This window comes from Cynocephalus volans, chromosome X, assembly GCF_027409185.1.
Source record: "Cynocephalus volans isolate mCynVol1 chromosome X, mCynVol1.pri, whole genome shotgun sequence".
Lineage (NCBI taxonomy): Eukaryota > Metazoa > Chordata > Mammalia > Dermoptera > Cynocephalidae > Cynocephalus > Cynocephalus volans.
Window position 1 is genome coordinate 118,823,857 of NC_084478.1, and position 25,018 is coordinate 118,848,874.

General features: G+C 34.6%; 1 protein-coding gene across 2 annotated transcripts in view; it reads left to right on the forward strand.

The window, feature by feature from the left end:
• The window catches only part of COL4A5 (collagen type IV alpha 5 chain), a 257,285-nt gene that overhangs the window by 136,185 nt on the left and 96,082 nt on the right, over positions 1-25,018 (forward strand). For both annotated transcript variants that reach the window (XM_063083082.1, XM_063083081.1), the window contains exons 9-21: positions 488-568; positions 2,251-2,313; positions 4,087-4,122; positions 4,209-4,250; positions 4,390-4,482; positions 5,941-5,994; positions 6,091-6,147; positions 6,410-6,454; positions 7,653-7,706; positions 10,026-10,067; positions 12,125-12,257; positions 22,061-22,234; positions 22,568-22,651. In XM_063083082.1, the coding sequence (XP_062939152.1) occupies positions 488-568; positions 2,251-2,313; positions 4,087-4,122; positions 4,209-4,250; positions 4,390-4,482; positions 5,941-5,994; positions 6,091-6,147; positions 6,410-6,454; positions 7,653-7,706; positions 10,026-10,067; positions 12,125-12,257; positions 22,061-22,234; positions 22,568-22,651 (958 nt within the window). The remainder of the gene's footprint in view (positions 1-487; positions 569-2,250; positions 2,314-4,086; positions 4,123-4,208; positions 4,251-4,389; positions 4,483-5,940; positions 5,995-6,090; positions 6,148-6,409; positions 6,455-7,652; positions 7,707-10,025; positions 10,068-12,124; positions 12,258-22,060; positions 22,235-22,567; positions 22,652-25,018) is intronic.

Sequence of the window (25,018 nt, forward strand, 5' to 3'; positions counted from 1 at the left end):
TTCTTTTACTACCCCCAATTAAGTAATTTTCTTTACTATTTCTTTATCACTCACTGTACCATATTTTTTTTCTTCATGGCCCTCGAGAGAACATGTTGTCATCTTATTTGTTTACATGTCATGATCTGTATTTTCCCATTACTTTGTTAGCTCCATGAGAACAGAGATCTTGTTTATCTTCTTTATTACTGAGTATCCGGAACCTAATACAATTCTTGGCAAATACTTAATATTTAACAAGTTATTTTTAGTGAATAATTAAGTGAAGATACCACAGGCTCTTAATAAATCTACTGTGCTTCAGGGTACTCTGGCAACTTTCTTATTTTCCTTTAAAAGTGAAATTTACTCATTTTAATTACTGAGATGGCCCAATCTTTCAGTACGTTTACATGACAAATTGAATCCTTAGATCATTTTTTGTGCTCTTGCCAGTTTTCTTGTCTAATAACTGTTACTTACAACTTCCATTGATGGTTTCTTTTAGGGGGAACCAGGTAGTATAATTATGTCATCACTGCCAGGACCGAAGGGTAATCCAGGATATCCAGGTCCTCCTGGAATACAAGTAAGCATCCAGTGATTTTCTTCTTTGCTATATTGATTAAATTAGAAGATTACAGCAACTCTTCAACCTTTAGTACCCTTTGATTTAGTCATAGAAACCATCACCTGAAGTTTGCCAGATATTGAATGTACCTTCTATGTGAAAATAAAGCAATCTGGATCGGGAAGAATTTTAATAATCTGCTTTGTTCTTTTAACTTCCTATAAAGTTTCCATGGAAATTTTTGTTTGGGGGATTGGCAGCAGAAATAGACTTCTATATTCTTATTTTTGTGCTGTGGGCAATAGTGGGGTCCCCTGTAAATGGTCTGGTTTAAAAAAATCATTTGTCTCTAATTAAGATATTATTAAAAAGACATTACTTATAACACTATCAATTATGCATAGCATATGAACATATTTTGAAGGCTGAAGGAATATAATTTATGCATGGTGAACATCAAATTTAGTCATAAGAAAAAATTATGTTAGCTTACAGATAACACATATAGAAACACCAATGCCTTTTGAGTATTTACAGGTAAGGAGGTCAATTTCTTGGGACGTATATTTCATGAGAATTGATTCATTTGCCAGCTATAAAAATCAGTACTTTCTATTTGATCACTAAGATACAATGATGGGTAATTTTTTCATTATTTACCTTCTCATTCCTTCCTTGACATCACCCATCCATATTCTCTTAAATTTGCTCAATCTTGCCCTTTATAAATTCCTATTATGTAATATTTAAAAATACAACAAAATACATGCAAAATATATGTATGTTATGAAGTATAATTATAAAATGAACACCTGTGAACACTACGCATTTAAGGACTAGAACACTACAAATAATTTTGAATCAACCTGTGTCTTTCTTGGCAATCATATCTTTCTGCATTCCCCGAAGATATAATTGCTATCCTGAGTTTTCCATTGCTCCTTAAAAATAGCTTTATTACATATATCTCTAAACAATAGAATATTTAAACAATAGAGATCTAAACAATCTTTAACAATAGAATGTTTAGTTTTGCTGTATAAAAATAATGTAATATTCATGTAGTTTCTGCAACTTTTTTTTTGTACTTGATATGTTAAGATTCATCCATATTATTGCATAAGGCTGTAGTTTGCTCAGTTTCACTTCCATATAATGTTCCATTTGTGAACATACTAAAATATATTTTGTTACAAACCAATCCAGGATTTATACCTAAGCATAGAATTGCTGGATTGCCAGACAAGCAAATTTTCAATTTTTGAGGTGCTAAATTATATTTCATAACACTTGTATCATTCCCTTTATTTATCCCAGTTATTCTAATTTCCCTTTTTCTCATTAATCTTATTTATTTTAAAACCAGAGAAGCTACCTTTCTCCTCCCATTTCTCACCTAAAAACCCCACTAAATGCCCACCTTTATTGATTTATTTTGTAAATTTCCCAAATTACGTGTTTGTCCTAATTTATCTACCACTGTAAAACAAACTTTCTGAAAGCTGCATTCATTCTATTTAATTGAATTTTACAGTTACTTAATCTTTTTATTCCTATGCATTTTTAAATTCTGCAGAATTATAGAATTGAAAGAGATTTCCGGTGACAACTCAAGTTTAAATTTCATCCATTTGTTCTTTGTAAGCTACAGTGAGAGGCATTTTTTTCCCTCATCTTTTTCTTTATTCCTTTTATAACAGGGCCCTGCTGGTCCCACTGGTATAACAGGACCAATAGGTCCCCCAGGACCACCAGGTTTGATGGTAAGCTTCTTTCTGTAATTTTTTTTTCTTCTTTTTTTCTGACTTTGTTCACAAATATTATTTATATTTGAAAGTATAATGCATTTTCAATATTCATAATCTATAATTTTCTTCTGTAAGGGCAATTTTACGATGTTATGCTGAACAACATGCATTCTAAGTAATAGTTCCATTTTATAAATAACACTCGTGTGAGTGTGGTGCTGATAGTGCCGAGGCCGTGGGTTCGGATCCTATATAGGGATAGCCGGTGCACTTACTGGCTGAGCGTGGTGTGGACGACACCGAGCCGAGGGTTGCGATCCCCTTACCAGTCAAAAAAAAAAAAAAGGAAAGATTTAAAATAAAGCATTTTGTTTGTTGCCTCTTGCTGTGTCAGTGTTAAAGTCAATTCTGGCTATCTTAGAAAATGTTCTAAGGAAGTTCTACAGTCACTTGATGAAACATGTTTCTTCAAACTACAATTTTTTGTTTAAGAAGAACAAAAACAGGGCTTCACACACAAAAAAAATCGGCTCTCATTTCTTAGGGGCCTGGGACAAAACAGTAGGATTGACAAAAGGAGTGATCACTCTGCATTGGGATCATAGATTTGTGTACCCCAGGAGAGAACTGAAAACTTCTAAAGACCCTGAATTTGCAACCAGTTCTCTTACTTTACTACTTCTGTGGTCACTCTTATTTTCTACTCTAATAAATTCTAAGTATTTTTAACCCATAAAGTACTTAGACTTTATTCAAGTCATGTTTTGGATTTAGAGCTTTGCTGTTGCCCTCTTAAAAGGGCAAGAAAACTGTATTTTTCTCATGTGCCACTCTCTCTTATCTACCCTATATTTAAGTAACAGTTTTCATTATACCTTTATAGATTGTACTTTTTTTGTGTGTATGTGTGACAAATGGTCCTCTACTCTAGAAAGAAGGAAATAATGTTTGGTAAATACTAGAAGAATCTATCAGAAAAGACTGTGAATTCTGTTTTCCTTGAACTCTTTGGGAGAAGATTAGAAAACCCTTTTGTTTAGTTTGTTTTAGTTGGAGACCTCCTGCAAAGCATGAGACTCTAGACTATGGCACTTTTTCCTAACTCCGCTTTAAAACATTGGTTCACCCTGGGTTTGCTGTTACACCTTGAATTTCTTTAACCTGTGTGGCTGTCACTTAGCCAATTGGCTCTAAACTTTTGATTGTTCCTTCAATTAACCCTGATTCAACAGGTGGGGCGAAATCTTAGAAATGCCACCAAGGTAAAATATGTAAATAAATAGATCCATTGAGATTAAGAGGTGATATACTTGGGCAGACAAATGCTTATTTAATTTTTCAAACCTTGAAACATTCTCAAATATACAAAGTAAGATTGCATAAAAATAAAACTGTACTTAAAAAACAAACACATGCTTTTTAGAACGTGAGAATTAATTGTTTTATGGTACCTAAATTACTTATAATTCTGATATGAGGAGTTTGATATGTTTGTTGAGGTTAGATTTTTAGTTGATTTTTGGCACTGGTGCTACCCCTCTACCTGTACCCATCCTAATTCTCTTCCTCTGCTCGCTCTTGTTCTGTCACCAGAAGTCTCCACATTCATCTAGTTTGTTTTAATCAATTTAAATTTGTGTCTCTGGCTAAAAAGCAATGAGGGAAAAAACAGAAAAATATTATTTTGAAGTGCTTTTTCAGTCCTTTTTATGAAACCAAATAACTTTTTAAATAAATTTATTAATATAACATTTTTTCCCTTTTTCTGTGTCCTCTAATCAATCTTAGGGCCCTCCTGGTCCCCCAGGACTTCCGGGACCAAAGGTAATTTTTTTCTTTATATTTTTTATTTGGTGTGGATTATTTTTCTTATTGTCAATGAGATTTTTAACTGAAATCTCTCTCTTCAGGGGAATATGGGCTTAAATTTCCAGGGACCCAAGGGTGAAAAGGTGAGTAAATGAAAAGAATTGGTTATTCAGCTCTTAGCTTTCTCCTTTCATAGTCATTTAAACGGTTTTTTTCCTTCTCTTATATTAGTGTCTGTGGTAGATTATGACATGTCACTGCCTTATTTTATCTTGCAAACAGGGTGAGCAAGGTCTTCAGGGCCCACCTGGGCCACCTGGGCAGATCAGTGAACAGAAAAGACCAATTGACGTAGAGTTTCAGAAAGGAGATCGGGTGAGTAGGTAGGGAGGAAGTCAATGAAAATCTTGCTATGATATGTTAATTAGCTTGATTGTGGTAATCATTTCACAATGTGAATATATATCAAGACATCACGTTGTACGCCTTAAATATATACAATTTTTATTTGTTAATTATACCTCAACGAGGCTGGGAAAAATAAAATAAAAACCTAAAAATAATCTTGCTATGGAAGTGGCATTCCGTCAAAATGTATTATAAGATAGAATAATGGCTATATATGAGGATTTTTTAAAATAACAAGGATTTGAGATAATTAAATTTTTTAAGGAGCTTTATTGAGATATAATTTACATACCGTACAAGTCACCTGTTTAAAGTGTACAATTCAATTTTTTTTTGTTTAGTTTATTCACAGGGTAGTAAAATCATGAAATCAACACCACAGTTTAATTTTAGAAAATTCTTATCAGCCTCCCCCACAAACTTCCATACCTATTACTGGTCACTCCCTCTTTCTCTCCAAACTCTTCAGACCTAGGCAACCACTAATCTACTTCTGAGCTCTGTAGATTTGACTGTACTATATATTTCATATAAATTGAATAGTACAAAATGTGTCTGGCTTCTTTTACTTACCATAATTTTTTTAAGTTCAACCATTTTGTAGCATGTATCAGTACTTCATTCCTTTTTATGGTTAAATAATATTCAATTGTGTGGATAATCCACATTTTGTTTACCCATTCAGCATTTGGTAGACATTTGAGTTGTTTCCATTTGTTGCTGTTTGAATAATACATTCCTGTATAAAATTTGTTCATGGTAAGGTAGATTGTCATTGTCTTAGATGACTGTGTTCTCTATATTTTACTGATGTGCAAAGAGGAAGATAATGTTACTCTATAAGCTTTTGTTGTATTTGGAAATCTGATACCTTGCTTCTACTAAAGGAGATGAGGGGATCAAATCTATTTTTATAGCATACCGGCCTACTTTTAAACAAACAGGGTGTGTGCATTTTTGTTTCATATAAATGGTAATAAGAAAGTTAAGAATAAAGGAAAATTGTAATGAAATTCTACAGTCAATATGGATCGGACCATTTAATTCTCTGCCAAAATGTGTGTGTGCTATGTGGCCCCCAAATGAAAATTCAGCTCCTAGTTTTAGGTACTCTTGTTTTTATAAAATATTTTATAAGAATAAAAAAAATCATTAATATTTTCATTTTAAGTGTTGTTTTATTATTTGCCTCAAAGCTTTGCTTGTGTATACACTAGAAACTAACTGAAGTGAGCAAAGGTGGCTCTAGGTTCTTTTGCAAGCAGAGTTCAGCTTTGAATTGGAAACATCCTATTATCTTTGATTATAATACATGAGTCTGTAGATCAGTTTTTTTAAAAGTGTTCCTAGCTAGATGTAGTAGTTAGAAAGAGAATGTATATTTCAATATTAACATTTTTTTTCTTTTCCTCTGCAACTGTGTAGGGACTTCCCGGTGACCGAGGCCCTCCTGGATCTCCAGGGATATGTGGTCCTCCAGTAAGTAAACTAAAATGCTTTAGTTTAATTTAATATAAATTGGTATTGATACACAGTATCCAGTGAACCAGTGTGAAACTACTTTTTTGTGTGCAGGGTCCTCCAGGTGGTGTGAAAGGTGAGAAGGGTGAACAAGGAGAACCAGGCAAAAGAGTAAGTGTTATGACGACTAACACTGTTTATACAAAAAAATTCTAAGTGTGTGTGCATGTGTGTGATTTTGTTCTTCTTCCTAAATCCTACTTTCATTGCCTGAGAATATCACTACTGACATACTTATTGATTATAATATTAAAGTCCAAAATGTTTACTTGATATAGTGCAGTGCAGCAATAAAGCTTATTAGTTCTTTAACCTCATACTTTCTAACTAACAAAACTATGTTCTTGCCCCATCATTTCTTTGTGTTCTATAGGGTAAACCAGGCAAAGATGGAGAGAATGGCCAGCCAGGAATTCCAGTGAGTAGCTGAGGACATTTTCACCCCCAAACTAGTTGCCTTTTGAATAAGAATTCTTTCACATAGCATAGTGCATTTTACTGTATATCAGTACTTCATTCCTTTTTATTGCCGAGTACTATTTGATGTGTGGATATATCAAAGTTTGTTTATTTACTTACCAATTGAAGGATTTTTTGGTTGTTTCTGGTTTGGGCTATTATAAATAAAACTACTATAAACATTCACATAAACATTCACATACAGTTTTTCGGTATGAAAATAAGTTTTCTCAATAAAAGTTTTGGTGGGTAATTGTAATTACTAAAAAAAGAGGAAAATAAAAACATGCAAGTCAAGGAACATTATTTCAAGCAGCTTCAGTATCAAAATATCCATAGTAGGCATTAGAACAGGTTTTCAGAGACAGAAAAATTGATGAAATTTGTATGCCATTCCAAAGGAAGAGGATAATTCTTAACAAGACAAAAAGTTAGAAGTACTATAATCAGATAAATTGATTTCAAGATGCTTTACTAAACAGGGAGTCCTCAACCTACAAACTTTGGTTCACAAAAAAGTTTAAATTACAAAATAGATTAACAAGAGGTAAATTCAGGGCCTCAGTTTCTGGCTTCTTTTGGAACAATTGGTGATTCAGGCAGCCATAATATTCAATAATTGCCTCTGATTGTTCTCAACGAATTCGCAGGGATGGGGTTGGAAAGGAGGCTATTCTTTGTCTGCACTGGGAGAACCCAAGTCAGGTCAAATAAAGACAGCCTTACAAGTGGGGTCTTTTTGCAAAGCATCAGGCAGATCAAATAATGACAGTTCTCTGGGAATGGGGCTTTGAAGGAGCTCAGTCCTGTTCTTTCCTCTTCAGTTGCTGCTAAGCTGCTGGTTTTCACCTTGATTGTGAGCTACTGCTTGTCAAGGTTACTGTGGAGCTGAAGAAGGGTGATGGGAATGGAGCAAGTTAAAATGCTACAAAGTTCTGTGTTCTTGTGTTATTCCCAGGATTCAGCCTTTTTTTCTCTCTCTCTTCAAAAAACTCTGCGTAGATTGTGGCAAGCTTTGGTTAATTTCCAGTTCTTAAAAGGTTATACTGACTGACCATTTTTGTCAGTGTTCTCACTGCTTCTATGGAGGAGAGGATTTTTGGAGGTTCTTACTCTACCTTTTTTGCTGATGTCATACTGTCTTCTATGTTTTAAAGGGTTTGCCTGGTGATCCTGGTTACCCTGGTGAACCAGGAAGGGACGGTGAAAAGGTAAGAATTTTAATACTTTGAAGTGACTGGTTTTATTGTAATAAATATCCGCTTTTCTCCCAAAATAGTTATAAATAACTAGCTTTTGTATCCAAAACATGCCTTCTTTATCTGTCGTTTTGGTGTTACTCCTTTTCTTTTACGCCATATCCTCTAGGTTTTCTTTCATTGCCCTAAATCACAGTCCGTGTGGTGGAAATACATGAAGAATTGTTTACCTTTAGCATTTCCATTGCAAAAAGTCAGTGCCTTTACTTTGAGCATGTATTAGCAAAACTTTTGTTTTCCAGAAAGAGGATTCAGCACTATTTTAGTGAGGTCCTCATACTAAAAGGGCTTATAGCAGTGAATTTAGAGTGTCTCCATTAAACATTTCCATTTTGTATGCAATTATTGTCCGTAAGCCTATGACTAATTCTTTGTCTTTTTTTTTCTCGCTGGACCAATGCAGTCTAATTGACTCAATTATTTAGTTGCCTATTTTAAAATGACTTTAAAAAATTCTGGGAACCACACAATTACCCTATTTTTAGCAGGTCACAAAATATCCAGTCCTCCAGTTTCTCTGGCCTCTAATTGCTTTGTATCAAAACCAAACTGAAAAGCTTTGTTCTTCAGGTAAGGAGGGAAAGGTGTTATAAACTTGAATGTACACAGAGGGTGGCTTATCCCTAAACTAGATCCAAGTTGTATCTTGGCCTAAAAGGCACAGTTAGAATAAAGGGAGCTTGCAAATACTCAAAGAACAGGATTTTTTTTTTTTCATGAACTAAGTAAAGTTATAGGACACAGTAACTCCTTAAACTAAAAGGAGTTTATATATACAATTAATCCTTTCTTATCTGTGGTTTCCCCTTCTACAGTTTTAGTTACCTGAGGCCAACTGTGCTCCAAAAATATTAAATGGAAAATTCCAGAAATAGACAACGTTTCAAATTGCTCACCGTTCTTAGTGTGATGAAATCTCGTGCCTTCCCTCGCTGTCCCACGAGGAACGAGAATCATCTTTTTGTCCAGCATCTCCACACTGTGTAGGCTACTTGCCTGTTAGTCACTTCGCAGCCTTCTCAGTTAGTGGATTGGCTGTGGCGGCATTGCAGTGCTTGTGTTCAAGTAGCCCTCATTTTACTTAATAATGGCCCCAAAGAGCAGGAGTACTGTGCCTAATTTATAAGTTAAACTTTATCATAAGTATGTATAGGAAAATATATAGTATACAGTCATCCCTCTGTGTCTGTGGGTTCTGCATCTATGGATTCAACCAGCAATGGATCAAAAATATTCGAAAAAGATAAAAAATAACAATACAATAATAAAAATAGTAAAGATTTTTTTAAAATACAGCTATTTACATAGCATTTGCATTTTATTAGGTATTATAAGTAATCTAGAGATGATTTAATGTATAGGGGAAGATGTGCGTAGGTTATATGCAAATACTATGCATTTCATATCAGAGACTTCAGCATCCATAGAGTTTGGGGGTCCTGGAACCAAGTCCTCATGGATACTGAGAAACGACTATGTAAAGAGTTCCGGTACTCTCTGTGGTTTCAGGCATCCACTGGGGGTCTGGGAACTTACTCCGTGAAGATAAAGGGGACTACTGCGGATAAAAAGTTTCTGTGAAAAAGTTTAGAATCAGAATAAAGGTATAGGAAAGATATCTATCCCTGGATCTTGGCCAGGAGAGTAACAGTTGAATGTTGTGTTTTTCATGCTGTTGTGGCTACTGACCAGGATAAAAGTTTTGTCTGAATTGGTCTTTCATTAGCTTCAAGGAGCAAACTCATAAGAGCAATTACGATTTATTAGGTGTTCTTCATGATAAGTCCATCACTTCTAAAACATCTGTCACAAATAGAAATGACACTAGATTTATGCCTTTGACTAGTTTTATGACAAGGAACATGACTAAATGTAAAAAATGTGATGGTTTAAACTGATTATAGTGGTATCATTTTTTCCATTATCTTCTTTTTAGAGTATTTATAGTTTGCTAGAAAATAGGAATCTTAGAATCAAGGAATGCTTCAGCTAGAAATACCCTAGAAATCTGGTCCAAAGTCTTCATTTATTGTATATAAGCCAGAGAGGTTAATTGATTTGGTCAAGATTATATAGCTAGCAAATTTAGTACAACATCACAGATCTTCCTGGGTTTATCCCAGTATTATTTCATTACCCCAAGTTGCATATTTGAAGTATTTTATTATTGATTTCTGGATCTTTATGAAACTTAATTATCTGTTATGTTCTTGAGGAAATTGATGTTTCCCTGTGATATTTACTAATCTATTTTACAATTACATTAAACAGGGCCAAAAAGGTGACATTGGCCCAACTGGGCCTCCTGGACTTGTAAGTTTTCTTTTTTTTTAGTCTTCATTTATCAAATTTATTAATGCGTTATCTTTTTTGTGTCTTAATTATATACTCCCTACCTTTTCCTCATAGAACACAAAATTCCAAGTCCTTATGAACTTCTACTGGCTTAAAAGTCTTTACATTTAAAAACTTCAGTAGTACTGACCTCATGGTCTTTGTATTATTCTGCCTGAGTATTACTTCTCCATAATAAAGGTCAAAAATTATGGCATTGGGTTGTTTTGCATCATGATTGCCAAATCATTTCTCAAGCAGCCAGCAGGTGGCGCAAGTGTTGTTTACAAAGGTTCAAGAAAAAGAAAATGTTGGAGAGGTGGGGGATTGGTCCTTTCCCCTGCAGAGCTCAAGGGAAAGATTGATTTGGTCCTAATAGGTTTTCTCAATTTGTAATTGTCTGATTCACACCTCTTTCTTTCCTGAGTGTGTGCTTTCTAGGGGCTCTTAATAACAAATGTAGGAAACTGCTCTATGAAAGAATAATTGGAGGGTTTACAGATTTTCTGTCTTGTTTGAGTTAAACATGAAATTTAAGTCAAATATATTTTCAGTCTTATTAAAAATAAAATATCATTGCTGAAGTTTGACATATTGGTTTGTTTTTTTTGTTGTTGTTTGTTTGAAATTTGGTAAGACTCTTGACTTTAGACTGCATTGAAGCCACAACAGTGCAAGTGCAATAAAACTTATTCTATATATTCATACATTTTAGTAATTTTAATTGTTTTGTCCACAGTGAATCTCAGATATTAATACTTAGGACTGTACTAAATCTAATGAGGACATACTTAAAGAAGACCTTAGGCATTTTTTATTCACTTTCATTTTAAAAATCAGTTTTAGTTCTCTAGAAAATAACCTCTTTGTAAAATGAGATGATAAAATTTTGTTGAGTATCAGAAGAAATGGGAATTTTGAGAGTGCAGTCAGATCTAGCAGCTCACTTTCCCTTTTGAACCATGATCCCAATTCTACGTCCCACAACTTTTGGTCTCATTTTGGTGAATATTTCTTATGTCCCATAGAGGCAAGATGAAATATCACACTTTGCCAGTAGGTGTTGATTTGTACCTCAGAGTGACAGTTTCTTAAATCTGAAGCTTATTTACCCTTATAGGTATATGAGGTGAATTTTTACATATTAGTGTATATATATAATATTGCATTCTTTAGAACTGGCTTAAGTACTGTGTTCTAAAAAGACAGGGAAAAAGGAAATGATCAGTTGGTTGGGATTAATCAATAAAGCCTTGCTGGAAGAGATGAGGGTTTTTTTGGTTTTTTTAAAGGAAGAAAGAAATTTGGATTGATAAAGGTGAAGATTTGGGGAAGGCATTACAGGTGTTTGGAATGGCATATGCAAAGACACAGTCAAGAACATGCAATTTGCATGAAGTGGTTATAATCAGATAGACTATACTACAAAATTATTGCTAGAAATAGACAAAATAGGTGGGAGAGCAATTGGAAGTGAGAAGTGACTTGACAGAGGCCAAGGTTAAAAGTAGCATCAGATATAGTAAGAAATAGCAATTTTGAGTCCTTAAACAGGGTAGTTAACACAGAAAAATTGTTTTTTGAGGAAGCATATCCTAGCTATAGATTTGGATTCAGAGAGATAAGCTTAGAAGTGCTTCTGTTAGTCCAAGTGTGAGTTGAGGATAGTAGCTGTGGCAACAGGAATGAAGGTAGCAAATTGGAGAGACATTTTCAGTAAAGAATTGTCAGGCTGAAGTGACTGGAATAAAACGAATGTGAATTATAACAGAAGAGACATCCAAAATACTTGTAGCTTTGTATGCCTCACACTCAGGAGGATGGTAATATTGTTACTGGTATTGGACATTTTCTAATCAGTTGGAGGATGAGTCATCTAGAATATGACTCATAACCTGTGTAGTAGTCTTAATGATTTCATATCTCAGCACTTTGTAAAATAATGGCATTGTAATCATGTGTAGCTGCTAGATTATTTTCAGCAGAGCAAGACTCTTCCTCTTTGAGTTTCTTTATTTTTTTCTTTCATGATAAAGGTAATTCCTAGACCTGGGACTGGTGTTACTGTAGGAGAAAAAGGAAACATTGGGTTACCTGGCTTGCCTGGAGAAAAAGGAGAGCGTGGATTTCCTGGACCACAGGGTCCACCTGGCCTTCCTGGACCTCCAGGTAAAAGAGACTGTATGAGTACTTATGTCTTGGTGGTATAGAATTTTTACTAATCCGTATATACACTTTATCACATAGTTCCAGAGTAAGCATGGCAGTAGAAGGCATGAGTCCTTTTTAATTGACAGATACTTCCCAACTCTTACTATAGCCTTTCTCACCAAATTACTCACTTGTACTTTTTTAAAAAGTCCACTTGAGTAGTGCCCTTCTATCTTAAGAATCCCATTTCTACCTTTTATGATTAATAAATTACATCAAACAATTCTGTGATACAGTAAATGAATTATCGTACTTTTTGTACTACTAGGGAAGGGGATGCTGCCATACTAATGGCTAGTTTTGCAAAATTTCTGTATAAAAATGGTAAGTAGCACTATCCACTTAGAATTCCAGAAATGTCTGTTCAATGAAATATTAGGGCTGAATACTGAGTTTTATATCATTCCCTTTGAAGACACACATTATAGTGGAACATTTCGAATTTGGCTGCAAATTGAGCATTGCCCTTTTCTATCATGTTTATTTGGGTGTTCTTTGAAATGGGGTAATTGTAGGAATTAATGGAAAATTTGCAAAAGCATCTGGTGTAGTACCTGGCACACATACATCTTCAATAAATTATGGTTCCTTTCCCTTCAGAAATACTTTGCTAATGAAATATTAACTTGATGAGATGGGTAACACTCTGATCCTTTTATGGAGAAAGAGAATAAATGTGTGTTCCATTATTTTCTAAGTATACACTTTGGATTTCTAATCTCAAGATAGTGGGCTAAATACAAGTACATACTGTGTAAGGGAAATTGAAATAAGGAGTTATCCTAAGACAAAGTAAAAGAGTTAAGGAATTCAGAAGTATGAAAGAAAAGTTAAGAGGCATAAAGGATAAACATAGAAAGTTTCAAAATCCATCATGAGGGAGTTCAAGGAGGAGAGTATTTGTGGCAGTATTTGAAAAAAATAATGGCTGAGAACATCCATCTATTAAAAACGACACAAATCCCTGTGAAAAAGCTCATGAAACACTAAGCAAGAGTAAAATAATAATAATAATAATAATAATAATAATAATAATAATACAAAGATCTATAAATAGACACATTGTAGGGACATTTCACAATTCAGGGATAGAAAGAAACTCTTACAAACTATCCGAGAAAGCAGGCAGATTACCTACAAAGCAGTAAGAGTCAGAGGAAGATAATGGAGCAAATTTTCTAAGTGATAAGGACAAGTAACTATGAATTTGGGATTCTATATAACACCAAACTATCCTCCTAGTGTGAGGATGGGATACCTAGAAAGTTTAACACCTGCATGCCCTCTCTAAAATAGTTACTGGAGGTTTCACTGCAAGAAGAGGGAAAGGAATTCAGAATGAAGTGGGGGTCTGGGTAGGATGCAACAACCAATGGTTAGGAAAGATATTACTGAAGCATATTTAGTCTAAATAAGTACTGATCATTTAAAAAAATAACAAAGGTGTTTTAAGTAACAATGTGGAACTGTAATTGTGAACATTATTAACACAGGATGTCTAAGTGCAATAAGAATAGGGGGAAGTCAATGACAAGGGGATGATAAGTGGTTTTTGTTATTGTTGTTTTATTAGAGGGAGAGAATATAAATATTATTAACTTAAAAGTTTTTAGAAAATATAGGTTTAAGTGCATAGGTTAAATTTTTAATAGTAACCACTGGAGAAAAATAGAAATAACCTGTATGATTTACACACCAGTTGAAAAAAGAAAACCACCAAAATTCTTCTATGTAGTAGAAGTTAGGATTGGGACAAAACAGACAAGATAAACCTGGGTAAACAGAAAATAAAACATAAGGTGACCAGAATTTAAAAAATAAATCAGTAACTCCAACAAATGTGAAAGGACTAAACACTGATTAAAAGACACTGACTAAAATAGAATTGGAATAAAAATATCTATATACTGTGCACAATAGATATATCTAAAGCAAAAATACAGTGGAAATTTGAAAATAAGGCCAAGAAAAGATATATTGGGCAAATGCTATCAAAAAGAAAGCTGGCTTAGCAATTCTAATATAGTATGAATAGAATTCAGTGCAGAAAATGCATTAGAAAGACAGTCATTTTATATGGATAAATAAATAAATTATACCACAATGTTATGAAAGTCATGAAACTTTATGCATCTAACAATATAACTTTGAATATATAAAGTGAAAACTGTCAAACTATAAGGGATAAATTGACAAATCCCTACATACCAAGTGGGTAAAAAATAAGGATGTAAATTATATATTTGGGCAACACAATCAAGCTGTATACATGGGGGAGAGAGAAAAACTCCGTGTGCAGCAGAAAATATACATTCTTTTCAAACAAATATGGAATATTTATAGAAATTGTCTCTACTAGACCAGAAAAATATCTAAATAAATTATATGCAGATTATACTCTGTAATCACAGTGAAATAAAGTGAAAAGTTAACAACGAAATACACCAACTATTTTTATATCTGTATATTAAGAAACACAATTATAAATAACTCTAGAGATGAAAAGGATACAGAAATAAAAGTGATAGACTATTGAATACTAAGCAAATGAAATACTTCATATCAGAACTTATTGCATATAGCCAAAGCAATACCCTTAATTTATCATGAAATGAGAAAGACTAAAAGTAAATGGCCTATGTTTAAAACATACACAGACACACACATACAATGAAACAAACACAAACAAAGTAGGAGGGAAACCTTAATAAAGATAAAAGTTAAAATTAATAAAATAGGAAATAAACTCAAATAATTATAGTTGAATAGGGAAAATAAAAGATGATACTTTGAGTGAAGAGCATTTGAAGTGAACATAACTTGGCAGATACAATCAAAATAAGAACAAGAAAAGGTACAAATAAAGTTAGTAAAGAATAGGGATTATTACTATAATTAAAATTAAAATTTTTCAATTACAAGAAAACTATAGAACTATACTAATATATTTTAAATTCTAGATAAAATATAAATTCCTCATGAAACAGAAAACAGATTACTAAAGTTGTCCTGAGAAAGTAGGAAACCTAAGTAGGTCAGTTAACATGAAAGGTTTTGGAATGGTAAAGATCTCCATGAAAAATGCACTGGTTTTATGGTGGTTTTATAATTTTGTTAATGAATTCTACCAAGCTGTCAAAGAACAGATAATTCCCACATTTTAAACTATTTCAGAGCATTTTTAAAAAGGAAATTTAATTCAATAGCATTGATACCAAACCACCAAGGAAATAACAAAAATACAATGGAACCTCAAAAAGTTCATGAAAAGATTCATATTATCTTTTAATTCTGTTTTTTCAGTTAACTTTTTGAAGTATCCTAATAGCTATAATTCAATCTTATTTATGAACATAGAAGCAATAATCCTAAATAAAATATTATCAAGTCAATCCAGAAGTATATTAAATAATATGATATTATGACCAAGTAAATTTTACCCCAATATTGCAAGGATGGTTCAACATTACTGTGATTGACTACATTATCAGAATAAGAGAACAAGCCAATAGATGCCGAGAAACCAGTCAATAAAATTCAATACTCACTCATTTTTAAAAGAAAAAAAAAAACCACTTAAACTAGGATTAAAAGAGAACTACTTTAACTTGATGAAGCTACCTACAGAACTGTACAGGAAATATCATGCTTCATGGTAAAACATCAGGAGCATTCTCATCAAGTCAGAAATAAGATAAAGATACTCAGAGTCACCAGTACTGCTTGTCATTATATTGGAGATTCTAGCCAATGCACTAAATCTGTAAGAAAACACAGATGTAAGGATGGAGGGAAAAAAACCCCAAATTTTGGTTATTCACAGACCGTATGATTATCTACCCAGAAAGCTTTAGAAAATCAAATGACAGGAGGGAGACAAGATGGGGGACTAGAGGTGCCCAGGGCATGTTCCTCTCACAGAAAAAGACCAAAACAAGGAATGGACATCTAAGTACTAAAGAGAGCATTGGTGGGAGAGTATGGAAGGGCAGAAGGAATCTGGTGAGAACCCAGTGGACCGCAGAAGCCCAAGAGGGTGGCAGAGAGAAGGGAAAGAGTCACAGGGCTTCAGCTGCCGTGCCTCCAACACCAGAATTGGCGCAGGAGGAATTCTCATAATGAAAAGAATCTGCTCCACAATGAGCACTTTCTAGCAGTAATACTTCTCTTGTTCATGCTCCAGCCCACCACCAACACTGCCATAGCTGCTGCCACCATTTTCTGGCCCCAGGGTTGCTACCCATCTTTCCGTACTAGCCTCTGCTGCTCCTGCTGCAGCTCCTCCCACCGCCACTACTCCTACCTCCCAGCACAGCAATTCAGACCCACTCCTCATTGCAGATGCTGCCACTCTCACCACCCAGCCTGGGTGCCACCAGCTCCACCTTGCCCAGATCTGGATGTTCCTGTGTTTTACCAGACAGGAAGAAAGATGAAAGAAGTGAGCAAGCACAGCTCCATGCACCTGGGTGTGCGAGCTACTTGTGCTGCCCACATGACTACTTGGCCCCAGGGAGGGACACATCCGGAACTAATGGTGAGTCTAGAAACAGGATAGCCAAATAGAGTATGAAAGAAAATAGCCACCACCAAGCAATCCTCAAACCAGGAGAAGAAAAGTCCCAGGAGGAGCCTCTGCCTGCAGTAGAGGAAAGAGAAACCCAACCGAGTCTCACCCATTCAATCTCAGGAGCTTCAGTATACCCTGTTGTATCCATAAGGATCATGGAACACTAGCTGGGGCGCCAACAGGTCCAACCAGGGACATCCACCTCACCCAAGGCGCAACAGAGCACCTAAGTGCTTCTTCCAGGAGCTGGAGAGCTCACCCACATCCTCAACAACACAACTCAGTGCCACTCACTTCAACAAGAAGCCACCAAGTGCCCCAGTGCCTAGGTCATGAAGGCACTCACAGACACCTTTGACACTGAATACATCTGAAGTAATCACACAGAGACTACACTATTGCATGTACTTGGAACCATAACTAAAACACCCTATAGTGAGTATAAAACACATCTACAGGTGGGAATCTCTCTCCTCAAAAGCCACTCCTGGGTAATAGAAGAAGGCACTGTTCCCCTAGATGCCCAGACATCAACATAGGGATACTATAAATATGAAAAAACAGGAAAACGTGATACTACCAAAAAAATAAAATAATTCTCAATTACCAGACCCCAAACAGCAGGAAACCACTGAGATGTTTGAAAAGTTCGGAGCAACAATGCTAAGGAGACTCAGTGAGATATAAGAAGACTGAGATGACACAACAAAATAAGAAAAGCAATCCAGGAAATGAAGGAGGAAATTTACAAAGAGATAGATTCCATAAAAAGAATATAGCAGAAATTCTGGAACTGAAGGATTCATTCAGTGAAATAAAAACAAACTACAACAAAAGGTTACAGCAGCAGACTAGAGCAAGCAGAAGAAAGAACTTCTGATCTTGAAGACATTCTCTTTGAAATGACCAAGGCAGATGAAAAAAAAAAAAAAACAATCAAAATAATGAAAATCTAAGAGACCTAGGAGACAACCTTAAACACAGAAATATCAGAATCATAGGTGTTCTAGATGGACAGGACAAAGGAAAAGGCATTGAAAACATATTCAATGAAATAATAGCAGAAAACATCCCAGGTATTGGGAAAGTGAAAGACTTCCATACCCAAAAGGCTCAAAGATCTCCCAAAAGTTTCAATCCAAAAGGGTCCTCTCTGAGATGCATTATAGTTAAATTGTCAAAAATCAAAGACAAAGAGAAAGTCTTAAAAACAGCAAGAGGAAAACATCAAGTCACTTATAAAGGAGTCCCCAACTCACTAACAGATAATTTCTCAGCAGAAACTTCACAGACCAGAAGAGAATGGGATGATATATTTAAAGTACTAAAAGAAAAAAACTACCAGCCAGTAATAGTATACCTAGGAAGGTTATCCTTCAGAAATAAAAAGAGAAATAGTATGTTCCCAGACAAACAAATATTGTGGGAGTTCACCCCCACACTTTCATCCTTAGAAGAGATCCTCAAGGGAGTCCTTCATCAAGAATCTAAAAAATAATAATCACCACCATTAATACATGAGAAAGAACAAAACCCAATGGTATAGCAGATATACAAACAAGAAAGAGAAAGAGACTATATCTTACCACATCAAAAAAACCAACAAACACCAAAGACAAATAAAAGGAACAAAAGATACTTAAAACAACCATTCAAAAATCAATAAAATGCCAGGAGTAAGATAACACTTTTCAATAACAACCCTGAATGTAAAAAGATGATTGAATTCCCCAGTCAAAAGACATTGACTTGCTGAATGAATTAAAAAATTAAACCCAACTATGTGCTGCCTACAAGAAACAAGAAACTCTGCTCACTTTTAAGGATTCCCCAGACTAATGGTGAAGGGCTGGAAAAAGATATACCATGCAAATGGAAACCAAAAACGAGCAGGATTAGCTATTTTTATATCAGATTAAAAAGATTTTAAACCAAAAACTATAAAAAGAGACAAAGAAGGTTAACATATAATGATAAAGGGATCTATCCAGCAAGAAGATATAACAAGCATAAATATATACGAACTCAACATTAGAGCATCCAGATATATAAAGCAAACATTATTAGACCTAAAGAGAAATGTGGACCTTAGTACAATAATAGTTGGGACATCAACACCCCTATCTCCATATTGAACTGATCATCCAGTCAACAAATTAACAGAGAAACACACAATTTAAACTACACTTTAGACCAATTGAACTTAGAAGATATCTATAGAACATTTCATCCAACAACTATGGAATATATATTCTTCTCATCAGCACATGGAACATTCTCCAGGATAGACCACATGTTAGGTCACAAGTCAAATCTCAACAAATTTTAAAAATTTGAAATCATTTCAAGTTATTTTTTCAGACCACAATGGATTAAAACTAGAAATCAATAATAAGTGAAATTTTGGAAACTGTACAAACACATGGAAATTAAAAAACATGCTACCGAACAGCCTATGAGTGCAAGAAGAAATTAAACAGGAGATCAAAAAATTGCTTGAAACTAATGAGAATAAAGACATGTCATACCAAAACCTGTGGGATACTGTAAAAGCAGTACTAAACGGGATGATTATTGCAATAAATGCTTACATCAAAAGAATAGAAAGACTTAAATTTAACAACCTAACGTTACACCTCAAGGAATTAGGAAAACAAGAAAAATCCAATACCAAAATTAGTAGACAGAAAGAAATAAATAAGATCAGAGCAAAACTAAATGAAATAGAGACCAAAAAATGACAGTTGGTTTTTTGAGAAGGTAAATAAAATAGACAAACTATTACCTAAACTAACTACAAAAAGAAAGGAGAAGGCCCAAATAACAAAAATCAGAAATAAGAAAGGAGACATTACTACTGACGCCACAGAAATATGAAGAATCATTAGAGACTATTATGAACAACTTTACAACAACAAATTTTAAAACCTAGTGGAAATGGATAAGTTTCTGGATACATGCAAAGTACCAGGACTGAACCAAGAAGAAACAGAAAACCTGAACAGACCAGTAACAACTAATGAGATTGAAACAGTAATCAAAATTCTCCCAACCAAGAAAAGCTGAGGACTGGATGGTTTTCACTTTTCAACTATTCCAGAAAGCTGAAACAGGCCATTCTCCCAAACTCATTCTATGAGGCCAGCATCACCCTGATGCAACAACCAGACAAACATACAACAGCAACAAAAAAAGAAAACTACAGGCCAGTATCCTTGATCAATATAGATGCAAAAATCTTCAACAAAATAATTAGCAAACAGGGCCGACCCCGTGGCTCACTTGGGAGAGTGCGGCGCTGGGAGCGCAGCGGCGCTCCTACCACAGGTTCGGATCCTATATAGGGATAGCCGGTGCACTCACTGGCTGAGTGCAGTGTGGGAGACACCAAGCCAAGGGTTGCAATCCCCTTACCGGTCACAAAAACGACAAAATAATAATAATAATAATAATAATAATAATAATAATAATAATAATTAGCAAACAATACAACAGCACATCAAAAAGATTGTACACCATGATCAAGTGGGATTCATCCCAGGAATGCAAGGATGATTCAACATATGTAAATCAGTAAATGTGATACACCACATCTACAAAACCAAGGGCAGAACTATATGATTATCTCAATAGACACAGAAAAAGCATTTGACAGAATTCAACATCCCTTCATGATAAAGACTCTCAGAAAAATAGGTATAGAAGGAAAATATCTCAACACAATACAATCCATATATGATAAACCCACTGTCAATATCATCTTGAATGGGGAAAAGCTGAAAGCCTTTCCCTTAAGAACAGGAATAAGACAAGGATTCCAACTCTCACCACTCTTACATTAAGTGAAATAAGCCAGGCACAGAAAGAGAAATACCACATGTCCTCATTCATAACTGGGAGCTGTATAAATAAATACATAAATAAACAAGAAAGAGAAAGAAAGAAAGATCACAATAGAACACTGAACATTCAAATGGAGAGAACAGAACTGTCGTTACTAGTTTGGAAAGGGGGAGAAGGAGAGGGTTTAGTGAAATATTAGTTAAGGGTCACAAAGAATGATCATGTTTTGTAATGATGAATATACTAATTATCCTGATTTGATCATTACATATTGTACCTTAGCTATTGATATTCAACTCTGTAACCCACAAATATGTATAATCAATTATGTTTCAGATAAAGAAAACAAAGTGGAAAAAAGTATAGAAAATGAAAAAAAAAATCGAATGACAAATTAACAGAACTTAAACTGAATGTGTCAAAGGTGGCCATATATCGATAGCGTGCTTAAATAATTTGTCTTTCTCCACACCAGCAAACATGTAAGAAAAAAAATCCAGTTCCCAATAGTAATAGTAATGAAATTCACTGTAGTAATAAAACAAATTCATGAATAAACACAACAAAAGATGTAAGACATCTTTGCAAATTTGTTTTTTTGGTTTTTTTTTTTTTTTTGGTGGCTGGCTAGTATGGGTATCTGAACCCTTGATCTTGGTGCAGAATTTTGTAAAATATTTTTAAATAGTATAAAATTGCTAAATAAATGGAAAGATATATTTAATTCTTATTTGATATGAGAAATCAATATTATAAAAAGTCAATTCTACCAAAAATTATTCCTTAAATTCACATTATTCACATTCAAAATTTTAAGATTTTTTAAAATGAAACTTACAAGCTGATCATTTGTAAATGTAGTGAAGATGGTTTTAAAAAAGAACAAAGATAAGTATATTTTCCTTACCAGTTTTGAAAGTATTATAAATCTGTAGTGACTAAAATGTGTGTTAATGTTGCAGGAATATATAGTGGAATAGAAGAATGTCTAGAAATGGAGCCATGTTTACATGGAAACTTTGACGTGCCTCTTTTTCTCTTGCTAATGACTTTCCAGTTGTTTTGAGATTAAAAGATTATAGTGTCCAAGGGTGGGTAGAGATTTATTAGTAATTTCCAGAAGTAACAAAGCTACCTTAAATTATTATTTCTGACACTCAAACTGTTACTTACATTATCTGAAACTTTTCAACCTTTTTCCAGATGTTCATTCTCTTAGAAAAAATAAGAACATAATCAGCATTTTATGTTAAAGGAAGATCTTATCATGACTTAATGTGTCATTGAGAACAAAAGTAATGTCTCTGACCATTTTGATCACTTTAATGGGTGCTTTTTCTTATTTTAGGGACTGCAGTTATGGGTCCTCCTGGCCCCCCTGGATTTCCTGGAGAAAGGGGCCAGAAAGGTGATGAAGGTCCACCTGGAATTTCCATTCCCGGACCTCCTGGACTTGATGGACAGCCTGGGACTCCTGGTCTTCCAGGGCCTCCTGGCCCTCCTGGCCCTCACATAACTCCTAGTAAGCTATATTTTTCTCTTGTTAAGTTCTATTGTTGGTTTTGTTTACTTCATTCATATGTGAATCTCACTGAAGGTTGACATCATTCTTTGTGTTTCTGGTATCTAAGAGGTTCTACTTTTGGTTTTTGGCGATTCTTTGATGTTTAAATTTGTTCTTCCAATAGTGTTTATTGTCAGCAATATTATATCTTCCTTTTGCTTATAGATAGTTGTATGTCTGCAGAGAAGTCACTGAAAATAGGTCTTTTTTCTAGCTGGTCAGTCTTTCTTTTTGCTTAGACTCCTGGGTATTTCACAATCAGCTTGCTATCCTTTCTTTATCTTGTCTCAGGTGATGAGATATGTGAAGCAGGCCCTCCAGGCCCTCCAGGATCTCCAGGTGAAAAAGGTCTGCAAGGAGAACAAGGAGTGAAAGGTTTGATCGCTAAACATTCATTTCTTCATTTTTTCAGATCATCAGCAAAATTCCCGGTATCCTTTATGCTACCTTGGCTGCTGTCTCCCACTATTGTACCCCAAGACCATCTCATTGCCAGTAGTGTACACTGATGTAATCTTGATTTCATGAATCTTGTTTTCTGGTTACTATCTCCTATCTTCCCAGCTCATTACTTCTAATAACCTGACTCCAGCATTACTTCAACCCCACTGAGACCTACCAACTTTGATTACCTCTCTACTTTTTGATGTCCTTTCTTCCCTCTTAACCTAGCTTAAATTCCATGATTAATCACTGTAATAGATCCATTAATAAACCTTTGATTCCTTTGCCCTTCTCTCACTTCAGTGTACTGACGTGGAACAAAAGCATAGCCCTGATAATTCAAAATTTCCACCTCTTCTGAGTGTGCACCTTCACTTTTCAAACTTCTGACACCTCCTCCCGAATTCTCGCTTTAAGATTCTGACCTTGCTTCCTTCTTCACTGACCAATTAAAGTTATAATAAGAGAAATTTCACAGATTGCCACCACCACATTTATCCACCTACTTGCATCTGTGCCCATATATTTTGCCTTCTTGCTTATTACTATTACGGTTCCTATCTAAAGCCAATTCTTCTATTTGTACAATAGATTCCATTCCCTCTTGTTTCCCCAAAGATTTTGATCCAGAAGTTCTTGCCTTTCTCACATCATCAATTTTCCCTCTCTACTGGATCATTCCCAGCAGCACACATTTATGCTTTTTTCACCCATCAAAAAAATACCTTATGGTAATCCTGCTTCCCCTACCAGGTACTGCTCTATTCTTCTGCTCCCATTTTTAGCAAAACTCATGAATTCTCTACTTACTATCTCTAGATACTCTCCTCCCGTTTTCTCTTCAACATATTTCAGTCAGGATTTCACCCCCGCCCCCTACTACCTACCACTCCACAGATGCCAGTCAAAGTCACCAGCAGCCTATACTGTGCTAATTCAAATGTCGAATCTCAATCCTTTTCTTACTTGCTTCTTCCCATCTTTAGACACTTTCTTCATTTGGCTTTCAGTACATTACATTCCCTGTTTTTCTTCATACCTCCTTGGTGCATGTGTGCGCATGTGTGTATGTACATAAAACCCACTTAACTACCATCTAAACCAAAATATAGAACATTTCCAGGACCCTTGAAGACTTTCTTGTGCCCCCCAGTTAGTATCTCCAAAGGTAACCATTATTTTATCCTCTGTCACACATTAGTTTCCCTAATCTTTAACTTTGTATAAATGGAATCCCACGGTATGAGCTCTTTTGTATCTGATATGTCTGATTTCTTTTGCTAAATATTATGTATGTGAGATATATTCACGTTTTTGTTTGTGAAAGTATTTTTTTTTTACTGCTCTTTGGTATTCCATTGTACACATTTACCTCAATGTCCATGTAATGTTGACGGATATTTTGGTCTGGAGCTATTAATAAAGCTGCCATGAACATTCTTATACTTCTTTTTTCTAGGACATAAGCACTCATTTCTGTTGGGGATATACATGGGAATGGAATTGCTGGGTTATAGGGCAGGTGTAGGTTTTGTTTCATAGATCTCACCAAACCATTTTTCAAAGCAATTTTAATTTGCATTTCACTGATGAATTATTGATAATGGGCTTCTTTCTTATGGTTTTTATACTCCGTTTTGTAAAGTGCCTAACTTTTCCCCATTTTTAATTTGGTTTTGGATATATGTATTACAATTATCTTCTCCCATTCTGTGACTTGCTTTTTTAGTCATGTCTTTTGTAAAAAAAAAAAAAAAAAAAAAAAAAAAGTTATTAATTAAATGAAATCAAATTTAACAATGTCTTGTTTTATAGTTAGTGTTGCTTATGCCCTGTTATAGAAAGCTTTGCTTATCCCAAAGACCTAATGATACTTCTCTGTGTTTTCTTCAAGACATTGTATCATTTTACTTTTTGTGTTTTGATCTTTGACCTGTCTTCAGTTAATTTTTGTGTGTATTTTGAAGCAGGGATAAAAGTTCATTTTTCCCATATGGATATCCCGCTGATTTATATTTGAACTTTTGCTCTAAATTATATGACCATATATGTATGTGTCTGTTTCTGACCTCTCTTTTCTATTCTATTAGTCTCTTGTTGCATCAATACCAGATTTTCTTAATTACTGTGGTTTTATAACAAGTTGTGGATATTCTAAGTTCTTTGCATTTCCATCTACATCTTAGAATTATCTACCCAACTTTTAATTTTGAAATGCCCCCGGGTTCAGTTCTTGTTCCTCTTCTCTTCTTTACCTAAACTCATTCATCCAGTCTCATGTCTTTTAATACCATCTAC